Raw genomic sequence first — 16,460 nt, 5'->3', positions numbered from 1 at the left:
TGTTTTAACTTTTTGTACATCCGGTGTGTAATAATAGACCACATCGTGCTTCAGATTGTGTGTTTTACATTCCTGTTTTTTGCGAGTCTATGAAAAAGGTGTAAGTAATGTGTTATAGACGGGCATCTTTTCAAACGCTACTTTGACAGGACAGTGCAGAACATATTATAATTCAGAAAATGACATGACCAGTTCTTACCGGTGTAAAGACTTATCTCTAAAGTCTATTTATTGATTACTTACAAATTGCACATATATTTATTTTCCTACAACAAAATTAACTAGGCTCAACCAAATGTTCCTCTCATGTTTTTTTATAACTTATAGGAATTGCTCCGTATTGAAAAGATGTGGAGTATTAACAGTCCAGAACTCATAGCGAACACAGAGAACTGCTGGTCCTCAGCAGGAATACAGGCCACTCCCTCTGATGCTTCTCTTGTGCTCCAAGGACAGCCTGGCCAGCTCTACTGGAAAGCAACTGGTAACAAAAAGTCCTTCTGTCCGAAGCCCTGGACCTCAGCGCAGGTAATACTCGATTGCTGCTGAAAAGGCAGCAAAACCACCACATCCCAGCAGTCCGGCCTTGAGCCCAGCTGTTTGCGGGAGGAAACGAAGAAAGAAGTTCAGTACCTGTCACCGAGCTTTAAAAAAACAAATCTTTGCTCTTAATAATCTCTAAAGCAATTTTCATTTTTGCCACTGCAGTAGTTAACAAAAAATGTACCGTGCTCGGAACACGTGCCTCAATCCTTCAGCGGGAGAGAAAAGAAATGCGCGTGATAGTCTAAAAATCTGCACTATTTTGACAAGCCGTTTGTCAGAGGTGGCACACTGTCAGCTTTTCATGTGTGATCTCAGATTTCCTGTTATCACACCTTTCTCTTTTAATTTTCACTCCCTTGTCAACTACATTTGTTCTTCAGCTGTCAAAGCTATACCAAAGCTATTTTGTGGTCCTGAAATCCACCATTATTAATTTTTGCTTTCGCTTGGCTTTCTGTTCTCAACGTACTATAATATATGTAATGGGAAATTGCAAATTATTTTTTTATGACAGACCATTAGCAATTTGGAATTGCCAGTTGTGTCTTGGGAGTGTGGAGTCTGTGTGACACAGCTACCGCCCCTATACTCACATGGGGGTAATAAAGAGATAAAGACAGGCACCTCCATCCTGATCTCCCATTGAGTCACTGACACATTAGCAGACGTGGAGAACAGGACGTTCAGCACCAATTGTAAATGAGGTGCATCCCTCACTAATGTCACTGTAAGCCTGCAGATAGCTAGGAAGTCACAGGAGCCCCTACTGCACTAGGAGCCAAGCAAGCCCTGACCAATTGATCCAACCCTACTCCTGACAGCAGCCATTGTAACGTGCAACACTACCTTAGGAATCTCTCACAGTAGGCTGCTGACAAGACTAACGTCTAAACTCCTGTCTGGCTCTGACACAAAGTCAGGATCAGCTTAACCTGTGCTTCCAACTAGCGCCTTTACATGCTGAGCCCCATTTGGTCATTTTGAAAGTGAGCTAACCTCTGAAGCCAATCGCCCCTCCAGTCACACAGCCGCTGAGAACAGCATTCTTCCAGTCTGACTTCCCTCTGTGCTGAAAAGGAAAACCAATACAAGAACCTCAGGCTGGAAAACACCATACAGCTCATGTAACAAAACAATTCAGTTGATTAACCACAAGAGGGAGCTACGACACTGTTCTCAGTTAAAGTGCTCAAGCCAGTGATACAGGATTAACAGTTATCAAATGCAGGCTTTCCCATCCTTAAACCCCTCTACTCCCAATCACTCCCTTCTCCACATCCTCCTCGTACTGGGAGCTGTATTTACTGAGGTCACATCGGCACATTTGCTCAATGTTGTACACATGGAAATTGCTATGCAGAAAAGTTTTTAAAATGGTAAGAATACGGAAGAAACCGTGTAGTTTAAATCTGGGGCCTGCACAGAGGATGGATTGTCAAACTGAAGCTGGGAAGCGATACCTACCGATTCTATTAAGCACTCGGTGCAGGAGAACATCGCCCCCACGATGGCAAAGTTCTTGGCGTAGGACATGCCTCTCTGCCCCATGTCCCTCAGCACCTCCCTCGCTGTCGGCGTCCTCAAGGGATCCTTGGGGTCAAACCCAACATTGGTGTCGATTCCTGCCGTGAAAACTCCAAAGGCTCCTCCCAAAACAAATCCTAGCCAGACAAAAAGACCAGCCTGCATAGAACACTTATTCCTCCCAGGGCTATGAACCTGCTTCGTATCGACGCCCGATTGTTATATTAACAATTTTTTCCATAATGCTTGAATCTTATGCATCTATCACACACACCGAAGAGCCAATTATTCTATTGGTGTTTCAAAACTGTGAGGATTCCGAAAAGCTGCGTAGTTCCTTTTCTAATCTTGGGCACGTAGGTTTCTTATCCGTTAATGGGTCCGTGTCCGCAATGCCAATTTCCCTTCTGGTACAATGAAGGAAGTAATGAAGCAGGAAAAAATGAGAGAAAGGTTACAAATGAGAGAGAAGGCAGTACAGCCCATCTGGGTTGCGAAACTGAATTATCTGGTAGCTTCTTGAAGGGTCCCAGGGAATTCTGCATCAACAGAACGGTGAGACTGCTCCTACCAGACACCTGAATCCCATTGGCCATAGAGTAGCCTACTGCCATCTCTCCTCTATCATTAGTCATACTGAAGAACGTGTCTGACTTATTTTGAGTTCGTCTCCCCTGGCGAGTTTGTTCTGAGATTCAGAACCTTTATATGCACCTTTCTTACAGTCCAGGAATGAACCTGTTCTTTATTACATGACGAATCTTATCATCATTTCACCCCAGGCTGCTCATGAAATACTTGTGTACATGCAAAACATGTACAGCAGTAAATATAAGTACTTCCCACATTTTCTTTAGAAAAATTACCAAGAAAATCAGTATGATTTGCACAATAGTTTCCCGACTGGTCATGTGGGCAACAACATGGAAAGATATTTTGCATTGAACTGTCGTCTTCCCCGAAATACCCTACATTACACACGTTCACCTACAACAATAGTTAAATCCATCTGCTGTTCACTACAAATATTTCACTTTGGTTGGGATAATTATCCGCGTAAAACTCATAGGGATTCTTAATGTAGTTGGCCTATTTTGTGCTTAAATGGTTTCATTGCCATCATTCCTTAACATTAAATCACAGGCGTCACTGTCCTAAACTGTTAGCAATTTAATACAACCGCAAAGCGGGATCAAGGGTACTACTGGGGAGAAAGGAAAGGCGGATGGGGCTCTAAACCTGTTATAAGTAACACAAACTCTATTCAACACAAGACGTGAAGAACAGCTTTGATTTATCAATGAACTGTACCTCCGACGCACGCCAGCGCTGCCTTGAACGCACAGCTCTCCATTCCCCGCTCGATCAGCTTCTGCTCCTCGCTTTTTTGCGGGCTCGGAAGCCCCCCCATAATCGACGAATTCAGCTCCCTGGCTCGCCTCTTCTCCCCCACCAAGTGCTCCAGGATCAAGCTGTACTGAAGCGGGGCGCCCTCCGGCCCGGCCCCCGCCACTGGGGCAGACCCTGGACTCCCCGAAACGGAGCCGCTGCTCTCGCTGGGCGCCGCCATGACGGATTCAGTGTAAGTAAATCTAACGTTTAGTTTTGAAATACTAAATTCGAATGTTCGCCAACATCAAGGGCGATGTGTAGTATGTGGATATACCCCCGTAAACACACATATAAAAATAAACCTTGATAATACAGCTCGTATATGAAGATTTAAAACAAGGCAGTAAAAACTGGATACATTTAAAGGTGTTCATTGGCATAGAGAGAACTACTTGCGCAGATTCGACACGGAGGTACCGCAGGGGAGGAGGTGTGAGGTAACCTTGTGCTGCAGAGCTCGGTGTGGCTGTGATGTGACAGCTTCGCTATTATCACCCCGGACACGTTCGCTGTCGTTTGCCCCATGACTGTCGGTCAAGTGCAGTATTGCCATTTAAAAAAAGAAAAATCTACCGTGATATACAGCTGCAAGAGAAACAGATGTTACCATCATACGGATACTGGGAAAGCAAAATCTACTTGAACAGACACCCCCGAAACATCAGCAACGACACGTTTATTAAGATAGTTTAAAAGAACAACTGAATGCAGTTGGTGCCGTGTTTTATACCATTGTCTTCACAGTTATGCGGGCACGCACATTAATACACCACCGTCACGTTTGGTGTTTTATTGGGAGATCACAGCTCACTCCTTGATTGCGTTTTCAAGAGAAATAACTTTGACGTTCCGCAGCCTTTCAAGTCAATGAACGCACTTTCCGAACCGGATCATAGCACAGATTGCAAAAACAATTCAGTTTTTTTTTTTAAATCCTTTATTGAACGTAAAGCCTTTGTAAAATACATACACCGTGTTGTGCTCGTAGTCTAATGACCAATCAACCTCCCTGATCATTATCTCATCTTCACCGCACATAAAATAGCAATCCAATTTCGGTTTCCCCCCTTCCATTTAATAGCTTTTCCAAACAGAAAAATTACCAGAGAACAAGAAGAGCCTACCAATCGCACTGCGAAATTTTGCGCCACTACCTCCCTCCCACGGAAGTTCGGGAACAGTAGTTCCCAACGGCGCAGTCCGCCGCGAGCTGCGGAGGGAATGAAAAACTACACTTCCCAGGAACCCCCCCGGCGGTCGCTGCAGTAGTTTCGCGCGCACCCCCTGGTGGACAAATTCGAAACCGTCGGTTCGGTTAGAACGGCATCGTATCGGCGGCGGCTGCGTGGAGAGACACAGGTGAGAAGACAAGGTGTTTTATCTTTCGCGTTTAAATATAAAACGTTGCCGTCCGGCGGTCGACAACCCATGGATGAGAATACAAACATCCTTTTTTTTTTTCCTGACTATAAACGGACTGCTACGTGGGAGGGGAGATTCGTGTTAGTTTTTTTTTTTTTAAGCTTCTTTTTCGGTTTGGATTCGAATCGAAGTTGTCCTCCGGTCCGCGGCTGCCGAGTCCCGATAACGTTAGATGTGAGCGCCGCTTAAAACCGCAACGGCACAGTAACTGTCACCACCCCCCCCGCTGGCCAATTCAGAGACAGGTGAGGGGACCCCTGTCCGGCTCATGCCTGGGGTGACAGTCCTTGTCTCACGTCGTAAAATACCGCAGTATTCGCCCGCTTGTCTCGACGAGATGAGGAGCCTTGTCGCTCGTCTGTTTGGACAGCAGGGTGGAAGCGCTCCGATCATCGCCGGGTTTCATTAGCGAAGGGAGTTGGGCTCGGTCATGCAAATTGCGCCGGGGGCAGTTTCAATAGGATGTATCCCTTCCTTGCAAATGCGAAATCCTGTTGGGGTTTTTTTTTTTTTGGGTCGTGAGCTGCTGTCGTGGTGGTGGTGGTGGTGGTGGTGGTGGTGGGGGGGGGGAATGGGACAGACTTGTTGAGCGCTCCTGTGAGTTTTAACAGCGCGTAGGTGATTATTTCGGGAGCTGAGATAGACCCCAAGGCTTGGCACTGAGTGGTTAACCACTGCTGAAGTCCTGGACCGTGCATCTCAGGGGAATTTCACGGTAACCAGCACCACGGCCCCGAGTCTTACTCGCGGTTTCATGAAGTGAGGTGTAACGGACCCAGTCAATCGAGTTCATTTGCATTACCGAAACGGCTTTTGGCTGCAGCTTTATAGTGCTCTCTCCCTCGGGGACGGTTTTTAACTGCCAGCTGAACATCATCTGGGTTAAGGTCCGACTCCACTGGAGGAAACGGGGACACGCTGGACGGTAAATGTGCGCATCCGATGGACCGGGGAGAAGATTCATACGAGTCCGCTTCCCGTCTTAAAAACCTTCACCGAAATCTTACACTATTAGAATTTAGACAACTGCCGCTTCCGGTGAAGGGTATAAGATTAATTTCGATTTTGAGGTCACTAAACACTGAAAACACTGCTTTTTGTCTCCAGTCATTTTCTTTTTTTGTCAGCTGGTGATGTGAGGCACTAGTCCCTATTTGACTGAACAAATACTGTTCAGCTTCCAGTTTGGTGCTTAATACTGACGATATGTTTTTCATTAAATATTTCACAGGTTAGTCGGAGAAAATAAAGAAAACTCAAGGATCATGAGGTAACAGCATGGAGTGCATGCTTGAACATAGGTATGTTAAGTTTCTTTTTTTCTGGGCTTCAGATTTGACAACTATTGTTAGCTGTTAAAGCTGAGACTTAAAAGTACTGATTGCAGCCATGTGGATGGCTGTTTTTATACTTTCTTGTGTTGCATGAAGGAAACATGGACCTGAAGTGCACATATACAGTATGTGATTAATGGATTTTTTAATTATTTATACTGAGACCTTGGGCATCATCCTTGAACTGTAGAGAGCAGTGATCCTCACGCCTGGTTCTGTAAAAAAAACAGCCCAGCAGATTTCATGGAAAATACAAACACCTGAGTGACAGAAGACTCAGCAGATCAATGAAGTCAATTATGATTCAGTCTGTGTTACAGTATGCAGTGCTCAGGCAGAATGAAGACCACACATCTATGTGGCTCTCTGCGACCTGTGATGGATATCAGAAGAAGAAAAGGTAGATCAGGCTGCTTAAAATGAGACTGCACACTCCATTAAGAAAAGGGTTATTTTCAATTAGAAAAACAGCACAATTGTTTCACTATCCTTAGATTCCTGGTTTTTAACTTATGTGGAAGTGTTTCTTAGCGTGTTTATATTTAAAATTTGATTATATGTTTAGACTGTCCTTTAAATAACTCCTTCCTCTCGAGAGTTTAGTGGCATTCGGTGGTAAATTGTCTGTGTTGTAAGTTAATGTTCATGCTTAGAGTTTTAAACCAGTGTTGAATGGTTTCGGGTGCTATTTTTCATGATATTCTTGGCATTTGTTCTACATTAGGCCCATTACAGTTTTGTATTTGGTCATGCAGTCTGATAAATGCTGCTCATTTCTTTAATAGATGCCTAAGTGTTTCATTGTAGCACAGAGGGGTTTAGGAACTGGTATAAATCAGACTCATAATGAGAATCTACTTCAAAGCAGAAAGTTGTTCTGTTATTTAGTTGGTCTAATTATTTCATTTATTCTATTATTGTAACAATTATAACCAGTCTAGTGTTTTATTATTAAAGGTATCTGTAATGAAGTAAATGTTTTGCATAACCATCTGAAAAAAATAGGAAAATCCAATTTCTCCAAGAAAAGATTTAGAGTAACCGTTCCATCAAATTCTCAGGCTGGAATAAAAAACAGAAAACACTTGATCTTCCAGAAATTTAGCTTGGCTAAAAATACTGCTCTTAATTTTCCACTGATGTATCAAAATCTAACTGATGCAGTGTGTCTGGTCAAACAAAGAGGTTAACAACTTCTGTCGTAACTTTAAAAACCCTGTAACACTCATCCTCGTGTACAGCAAAATTACCATTTGATTTCTTGACCTGCTTTGCATTTCTGTTGAAGGTTTAAACTGCAGATATTCCTCTGTTGCCTAGTTAAGAGAAAAGAATTTGTAGGTAATCAAATCTCTGTTTTCCCAGGCTTTTCCATCCCAAAAAATTGAAATTACAAGCATTTACCTTGGCATTGCTCCCTGTATTCCCTGTATGGAACAAACTGTCCTAGATACAGGACTCTGTGCCATAATGGGGTTTGAAAACTATTATGTCAACACTGCAGGCAATCCAACTACACTAAAGCTATATGGGCTCAGATTAGAGGACTGGCTTGCTACCTAAAATGTATTCAGCCAGTAAAGCATAGGATTTGAAAGATTTACTTAAGCTAAAATGCCAAATAGTATCAGTTACCAGATCATAATATTGATGTGATTTATTGTGAAAAATACCAGTCTAATAATCTTATTCTGACTTAACTATTGTACCGTTATGGAAATGGTAATTAGGCTAAAATCTGGGTTTTACTTCACTTTCTCTTCCTACTTTCCCTATTGTCTCCCCAGTGAAAAGCTGTAGACCAAGAGCATTGATTAAGTCAGCTTTGTTTCTTAGATCTCGGGGTTTTGGTCAAAGGACGAGCCGTGGGGTCTGTGAGTCATATACTGTACCTGGCAAGGCTCAGTCAGTGGTGCTACAGGTGTAGATTACCTGTGTGCCACGTGGCGGGAACTAGGAGAGCTGAGCCTCACCCATTCTACCTTTGCACTTTTATTTAGGCCTTGTTTTTGCCGAATGCGTTCTGAGCTAAATTACATACTGTGCCAGTAATTACGTTGTGAATCATTCATGCATATTAGGGCTGGAATGTGTGGGCTGTATTTGGATCTACTGCATGAATTGATTAATTAGGGAGTAATTAATCACACAGTAAAACAAAAGTAATTGAAACCCACCTTTGCTTACATAAGCAGTTTAGGTGGAGGAATATTAGTTTGCTTTGAAAAAACAACATTCTAAATTCTTCAGTACAGTCATCCTTAGATTGGATACCCATTGTCGCGTGTTCAGGATTAAAACTAAACTGTGATTTATAGCACACTAAGGCAGCACATTCTCTGCTGGGATGGGGCAAAATTGCTGAGTGAGCATTTCACTTGCAGTTATCAGAATTTAAATGTCTAGTAATCCATAAAAGCTGGATTGTATCATTATCGATACATTTTCTTATCATTAGCATTATTGAAATAAAATGCTTCGTGATTGATAATAGAATGATTTAGCATGGAGCTGCACTTATGTACTGTATGTACTGTGTTGGGATTCGGAGGGCTGGAGAGTCGATCTTCCGAGAGCCGGATTACACAATCTGCTTTCAAGTCACATCGCCTTCTGCTGCGCAGCTAATTTTAAAACCAAATACAGCAAGAATATATGTCTATAAATAGATTTCCCTCAAAGGGAGGCACAAGTTCAGCTTTTGAAGACATCGAGAGGTGGGAGCATTAAAGACAACAAATATCAACAGATATCGGAAATATCTACCTGTCCTTTACATTTCAACATAGACTCATGATTGTAGATCACATAGGCCAATCGGCATGGATGCCTGGGATTCTTCTTCAAATCCCAGAAGTGTATGTAATATGACAGTACGCGCATGCTTAATGGTATTTCAGCTTAAATACTTTTCTTCTTCCTTATCCTATGTAGGAAATGGCAGGATATGCTTTTTGCTGAAAAATAACTAAGTACTTTGCATTATGTATTACTATAATGATGTCTGCCTGTTTGTTGGGAGGTATAGGAGTATGTACAGTATGCAAGTGGGTAGTAGACATGTTTGTTTCTGATCCTGAGGAGTTTGCTGAATATCCACCAGCACCTGCTTGCGTGTTGTCAGTTTGGCAGCCTCAGTGGGGAAGCTTGGATGCTGAGACACAGTGAAATAACAGGGCTGAGGAAGGAGGTCTTTGGAGTCAACTTCACACTGACGCTATGAGCTCTGGGCTTGGAAGGGCACTGGAGAGAGAGTAACAGTGCATTCATTACTGTTCTGTAAAACAGGTACTGTATAAGGGCCGCAAGATAGAATCAGTACCTGTGGAATGAATTTATTTTGCTACTGTAAGTATAGATGTTATGTTTTCATTGACCAATTGTATAATAGATACAGAAAACATGCAGTCCAGTGCACTCATCACAGCACAGTTTGTACAGTTAGAACTCTCACTGATAGCTTAATCATTAGTTATTTTGGCTACTATAGGGAGAGCAAGTCTTTCAAAGCAAATCATTTAAGACATGATCAATTTTGCTATAGTGAAACATATTCAAATCATGAAACAGTCTTAATCTGGTTGATGTGAGTATGTGCTCCCTAATATTATCAGAAGAGACTCACGTGAGGCTGTAATATAGGGATGAAAGCCCTCTATAGATAGTTCTCCTAACATATCTTGAAATTAGTCATTTTAGCATTTTGAAAAAAACAAAAATAGATACATCCAAACTGATTTTTAGTAGCAGTGTAACCTACTGCAGTAGTGCTTTACTTTGCAGAGTGAGCATTGCAGATCCTTCTGCTTTAGCTAATAATAGACTTAAAATTGCTAATGTTCCTTTCCTCACGATTTGGAAAGAATAAACTCCGCATCATCTAAACCCTAGAGAAATTGCAAAAGCAGTGTGCAGACTTCTTCAGCAACATTTCCCTCGCCACAGATGAAACGCTAATTGGAGAGATAAGGGCGGCGACTCCTGGGACTTGCTGCTCTGTGGTGTTTTGGCTGGGGTGGCAGCAGCTTCGGCAGCTGGATAAGAGGATTCATTGTGCACCTGAGAGGCATGACACTGTCTCCATGGTAACTTCCTTTGTAGGCAGTCTACCTGTTCAATTTTTGACTACCCTGTCGCTCTAGGAGGGGCTTTAGATACAGTATATGTCGAGAGCAGAGGTAAGTTGCTGGGCATTTGAAGTTTTTATTGTCTCTGTACTTCCTAAGGACAATGGGGTGCAATGGGAGTGAGTGTTAGAAAGGCAGACATGAATTGCGGGTTCTGCCTTTGTGGGTGCCAAGGTCTAAATGAGTGTACTTCACTTGCTGTCTGCCTACACTCCTGATGGTTGACAGGGGCTGTTTCAGTGTCGATCCCCCGCAGTTTGGCAGCAGTCCTAAGCTTGCAGAGATTTCAGATCTTGCACCATTGCAGTTACATACTGTACAGTGTAATCTGTACAGTATGTGAGGTATTGAAAATACAGCAAGTGTTGATAACATTAAAAATTAGTTTTTCCCTGTGAAGAAGACAGTACTGAATACAAAAAATTGGTTCCACCTAAAACTTACAGTACTGTTGTTTGCTTAAGCCAAAAATTATAAACTGAATAACTATGTTTTACTAAATCTTTTGTTAGTAGTTACAGTTGTTTATTTAGATAATAAAGCATTAGGTCATTACATGCTACAATTACAGTACTTAATTTTCCTTAATTGCAGTCAGAGCGGGTGTTATTTTTCTGTTAACTAAAGGTAATGTTCAGGGGTTCTGAACGGTTTGACTTTTTAATTCAAATGTTCAATTGATATTTGGCATTTTGCATCCCTTTCATGTTCGTTCAATGTACAGGTCAGACAGGTTGTTTTCTCCGGTGAGACGTCTGGCTTGGGTGTGGCAGATGCAGCACTCATTGTGTGGTTGACAAGTAAAAAGCCACCTGCACATCCACTGGAGGTTATCATGCCATTTTTGTTTTTTGCAGTGGACGCCCATTACAGTGTTCTGCTTTTGGAAAAATCTACAAACCACAAGAAGAACATGAATTAGGAGAAAAGGGGGTTTTGAAGTTGGGGTGAGTTTATCTTGGGCCTGGAGAAAAGCATATTTTTTTAAGGTAACAAATGAGCATGTTACCCTAAATGACCAATTAAAGCATTGTTTTTATGTCAGGCATGCATCTTATCAGAATGTTTGGCTCGGTAATGGTTTCAGTGTAAGCATGTATGGAGGCTTTCTGTCATTCCTCTGTGTAGCACACTTCCAGGGGGCAGGTAAGGCCTTTCAGATTCTGACCTGTGATAATAATTTCGTTTACTTAAAAAAAGGATACTGCTGCCATTTATACAAGCAGCTGGTCACTCCAAGTGATATTTCAGAAAAACGGGTTTTAAAAATTATATTAAATGACTTGCTTTGTTAGTAGTTTATTAGATTTAAACCATTGTCTTTATTACAAATTCAGCATCAGGTTTGTACTTTGGGATTGAACAATAAATTGCACTGTTTGCTTGTGTCTCATCTGAGAAATTGATTTCTGATTGTTAGCAGTACTTTGTTCTATCTTGAAACTTGCTCCTACTTAAGTTTTTCTCTTGGGTGTTTGAAATTACTGATAAAAGATAAAAATGAAAAGGATTCATCACCCTGCAAGCGGTGTCATATCCTGAAGATTAAGCACATTTTTATTATACTCAGCTGCTCCAAAATGAAGGAAGCATCACACAGCTTTGAGCTGTTGCTTCAGTTTGTTTCTTTAACATCCTTAATAATTACTGTTTGTCCTTTAGCATTTGCTCATCACTATTCAAAGAGAGTGCAGTGTGTCAAAGAGAGTGACGTGAATAAAACTTTCCCCGCTGTTGTAGTACCAGTAGATGTGCTTTGATTAAATAAATGTGTTTCAGCCACTGCTGAAGGCAGAGGCAAAGAAAGACCTGCACATTAGAACATTTGTGAAAACCTGAGCAGGGTCAGTGGCTGAGATGATGTTTGTCAGAGACCAAACTGGACCTATTTTTCTCATACCTCAGTATTAAAGCCATGCGGTGGTTAAGTGCAAGTGCATGTACTGTACAAGTATCTTCTGTTGCTCAGAGGGAACAGTCTCAACCACACATACTGTACAAATTCAAAACTTTCTCAGAATTTGATCACCTACAGATAAAAGTAATCTGCTCTGATGTTGTTCCTCTAGTTCCTTGGCAATGGATTGGCATGCCATTCTGTTTCCCTCACCTTGGAAACCTCAGCCTTGCTGATCTCATGACCACTCCATCCAGCTGGACACAGTAGAAAAGAGAGCACATATTTCGAGTAAAACCATGCAGATGACAGTAGAAAAATCAATATCATGGGTTTTAGACATTTAGTATTGCTGCTGTTGTTTTCATACTTGCTTATCTGGAATGCTTTCTGTCTATCATGAAGTTTCATCTCTCTTGTGAGAGCTACGGAAATATTTTTGCACCCTGGAGTCACTCTGTGCAGTAATAAACAACCAGAGAGGCTGGAATTTGTGAGGCAATAAGAACTGGTTAGCTTCACTGACAGGATCACGGTTGCGAACTGGATTGGATTGTATGATTTTAACAGGCACTCTGTCAATATCCATATCTGTTTTCTAGATTTGAAACCCAAAATTCAGTTTAAGGATTTAAATTACCAATCAAGGAACTGCTCTCTGTTTTGTTATTCCTAAAGAATTTAGACTACCAGTATGGTAAGACATGAAAAGAGAAGGTGTTTTAACTGGTGTTTTTGACCATTTCATCTCATTTTCTCATTCTGTGCATGGCAGATTCCTCAGAACAAGCTTGTCTCTTTCTGTAATGCTATGAAGACCTCCCAATACCACTGCTTTTTTTTGTCTTAGTCTTGACTGTAGAAAGTCAGAAGCTTGTCAGTTTGTAGTGTAGAAAGGTCATTGTGACTTTTCAGATCCAGGCTCTATACTGAAGGAATTCTCTAACCAGTTTGTTTCTTGAGCTGCAGCTCGGTTTCCAAACGGAGGCAGTTAAATGAGAGCTTAATTTCACACTTCCTGATTCAGTTTATCATCGTGCTTTCATGACTTAGCAACTGTGAGCTATGTAGAGCTGATGCACAGACACAGTGCTGGTGCGGTGGAACAGCTGTGCTGACAGAGGAGAGTAAGTCCATCAGTATCTTCTTCTAAAACTCAAATTTTACAGTTGGGGTGATATACAGTAAGCAAAAGCTTAGAGTGTGACAAGCTCCTGTTTATGGGGCAATACTAGCAAGGAGCTTACTGTCTGATCTCCAGTGTGTTTGGGCTCTTCTTTTACTCCGACCTCTGCTGGGGTTATGCTTTTCAAAATTAATTTACTGGATTTTTGAAAGAAATAACATTTTGTCTCGTTGTTGATTTTCAGAAAAGGGAAATAACTTGCTTTTTTGCTGACCTACTGTATAAATGCAATATCCTTTACTTTAACTTTGGCTTTTATTTTTTAATTTTCCACTCTAGTGTGAAGCATTGTCTTCAGGAGATATTTGTGTTTTTATTGGTGGTGGTGGGGGTTCTGATAAGTTTTTATCCTGCTCTGTTTTAACTATATGAAAGCTGTTATATAGCTTGTCTGCACTATAACTGGTTTAATGTAAAAGATGGACCTTTATATTGGTCACTGTAAGTGGCATTTAAATGTTTTTTAACCGTGTGTTGCTATGGAACTATGGAACTGTTTGGCCATTTGAAAAAGAAACTGAACCGCTTCAATCATTCAACTGAGCACTACAGTGCATCCTTTTTTCTCATATTTTATTTACAGTACGTCTTTTGTGCAGAAAATAAAAATGATGGGACCCCAGGCAATTTATGTGAGTGCTGCTTAGTTGGCCCGTTGATCCCTAGTCTGTGTCTCGGGGGGCGCAAGAGGAGGTACATCTTTAACCACACAAGTGTGTGGAACAAGTTATCCAGCCATGTTGTCCTATAGCATCTTGGGTTACTTAACTGCCAAAACCAACTGAGCTAGATAGCCCAATGGCTTTCTGTTTGCAAACCTTCTTTTGTATCTATTACAAATAGTTTTTTTCTGAACGTACAGACAGTTTTTATGCCATCACTGTTGTGAGCTTTGGTCAGATCTAATTTAATCATCGCAGCCCTACATTTGTCCTCCTCTTTTCTCTTGTTATGCAAGAAGAGTCTTCTAAATTTGAAGTTGGAAGAACTTCAGTGTGTTGCAGGCAGCAGTGGAGCTAGAAAATGTTGTTCTGTGTTAATGGGAGGACATGAAATAAGGAAAAATGCAAGGTGTCCAGTAGAGCTTTATTTCACATATGAACCAGATTTGCCTAATCGCTGTTGTGCTTTAAGTTTGGTTAAAATCTGCTGAGTCTCTGAAAAAGCATGCCAAATGCAATATTTTGTATCTTCATGTTAATTATTTTCATCATTTCTTGGCTAGACTCATGTATTTTAGAAACAAAGTATTATATTTTTTTTAGATGTTTGTCTCCCTCTGGTTGTAAATTTAGAGCACAGATGGTAACTTAAATGAGTTACAGTGTGGAAAAAACTCGTATAATAAAAAAAACTCTTCTTTTCCTTTGTTAATTAGTGCTGCTTAGATATTAGAAAATGGCAGTTGCTGTTTTTGCCTGAAGTAAGAAAGTTGCTGTTAAAAACATCCAATTTTCATCTTTCAAATTACTCATTTTTTCATGGAGAGACTGCAGTCATTCAAGATAAATGGTTTTTACATAGACTTTATTGGAAAAAGTGTTAAATCAGCCTGTCTTTAGATCTTAAATTGAATTTAAGAACACTGTTTATTTAAGAAGAATTCATAGCAGTTGGGTTAATAACCTAGGTAACATAGGAGGCGTGCTTGAGTGCAATGTCACAGTATTTTCTCATCATGCTTTGGCAGTGTTGTACTGTACCTGTTTGTACTGTATTCTGCTTGCTTTTCTCATCCCTGCTTCACTGCTCCAGACTGGTGTTTCAAGTCACTACTAAATCAGTAGCAAACAGGCAGCAATAATAATCAGAGCAACACCAGTATCTTTGATTACCATAACATTGTGATTAAGCACTGCTATTCTAATATGCCTTCACCTGTGTGTTTCCATTTATTGAACACTTTTGACTAACAGGTTCGTTTTTCCTGTCCATTATAATACAAACATAGTTCTGTTCAAGACAGAACCAGAGCCAGTCTGGAAACTCTGGCAGGTATTTAGTATGGACAAAATTTATTTTGGTTCCTTCATTGCTTAAAAACATCATATCAAAAAGCCATACTTTACCAAAATACTTCAGGAATAACCGCCTGGGTGTGAGATATACTTTAGTATTATTAGTGGGCTTTTGATCTGTATTGTGCAGTGAAAGATGGAGAAGGAAAAAGTTTATTTTTTAAAACAATGCTGTACAGTTGCTTATAGCTGATGAATCTGAACCTGAACCTTGTCACATATACACAGCTTTCCTCTTGTAGATTTTTCTTTTTTTACTGAAGCATTTTTACTTTTTTAAGAAATGCTGTCATGTAAGAAAAATATAAACCACAGCAAAGCTAAAGCAAGAAGTGAGAGTTTTGGAAACATCCACGTTGGGGACCCTGAAGAACTTATTTATTGGTATAAGGAAACTGATGGCTCATATCATATAAAAGTGCAGAATAAAAGCAGGAATATTATATTAGGTGTTAAACACAAATCATGGCTTTTTCCTCTAACTTGGACAACATATACGATTCTGGCCTTTTCAAAGCACAAAGAACATAAAAAAGAGCAAGAAGTACTTCTACAGTACCATAGCCACTCCAGGGGTGGTTTCTGCAGAGTTTAGAAGCCAATAAGTATATAGAGTATAAGCACATGCACTGTATAAACAGTAGGTTTTCAAAATACTCTTTGTAAAATACAATTATTATTCTTGCATAGCACTGACTGCAAAGGGTTGTTTACATTTATTTTAAACTGAGTTATAGCACTCAATGTAACTTTCACTGAGCAGCATGCTGTGAAACTCCTGAAACACCGTAGCAGACTTGATCCCTTTTATACAGATGGGCCTTCCTGGGTACTGCTCTAAACCTCAGAGTTTCATCTGTATGTTTTTGCCCTTTTTTCTATAAGCTGTTTGTTGCTTGGACACCAGTTGGCTTTCTCACTGTATCAGTCACTTTGTCACCCACTTTGAGTATACTTTGTTATTCTGTGCGAACTGTGTCATAGCTCTTGAGAGTCATTGAGAAAACTGGAATT

General features: G+C 40.8%; 2 protein-coding genes across 7 annotated transcripts in view; one reads left to right on the top strand and one right to left on the bottom strand.

Annotated features, from left to right (window-relative positions):
• Window positions 1-192: 192 nt before the first annotated feature.
• On the bottom strand, window positions 193-3,668 carry timm22 (translocase of inner mitochondrial membrane 22 homolog (yeast)). Its single transcript, XM_069184548.1, has 4 exons — window positions 3,382-3,668; window positions 2,011-2,207; window positions 1,543-1,615; window positions 193-596 (listed from the first exon to the last, which is right to left on the bottom strand). Exons 1-4 carry the CDS (start codon window positions 3,638-3,640, stop codon window positions 520-522), a joined length of 606 nt encoding a protein of 201 aa, XP_069040649.1. The 5' UTR covers window positions 3,641-3,668; the 3' UTR covers window positions 193-519.
• A 1,084-nt stretch (window positions 3,669-4,752) lies between these two features.
• Window positions 4,753-16,460, top strand: part of specc1 (sperm antigen with calponin homology and coiled-coil domains 1) — an 86,885-nt gene continuing 75,177 nt past the window's right edge. For 2 of the 6 annotated variants that reach the window (XM_069184540.1, XM_069184538.1), the window contains exons 1-2: window positions 4,753-4,821; window positions 6,116-6,185. The gene's annotated coding sequence lies outside the window, so the exon portion shown is untranslated. Of the gene's footprint in view, window positions 4,822-6,115; window positions 6,186-11,202; window positions 11,293-13,348; window positions 13,370-16,460 lie in introns of those variants that run through there. The other 4 variants (XM_069184541.1, XM_069184543.1, XM_069184542.1 and 1 more) reach the window with 4 other exon arrangements.

The sequence above is a fragment of the Lepisosteus oculatus genome, chromosome 26, assembly GCF_040954835.1.
Source record: "Lepisosteus oculatus isolate fLepOcu1 chromosome 26, fLepOcu1.hap2, whole genome shotgun sequence".
NCBI classification, from domain to species: Eukaryota; Metazoa; Chordata; class Actinopteri; order Semionotiformes; family Lepisosteidae; genus Lepisosteus; species Lepisosteus oculatus.
The sequence above is the reverse complement of the archived record's forward strand: the minus strand, read 5'-3'. Positions and strand labels throughout refer to the sequence as shown.

Coding starts and splice junctions, on each gene's coding strand:
- timm22 (XM_069184548.1), bottom strand. CDS start 3,640: ATGGCGGCGCCCAGCGAGAGCAGCGGCTCCGTTTCGGGGAGTCCAGGG. Junction 2,208..3,381: donor AGCGCTGGCGTGCGTCGGAG/GTACAGTTCATT, acceptor TTGTCTGGCTAG/GATTTGTTTTGGGAGGAGCC. Junction 597..1,542: donor AGGGGCGATTGGCTTCAGAG/GTTAGCTCACTT, acceptor TCCCGCAAACAG/CTGGGCTCAAGGCCGGACTG.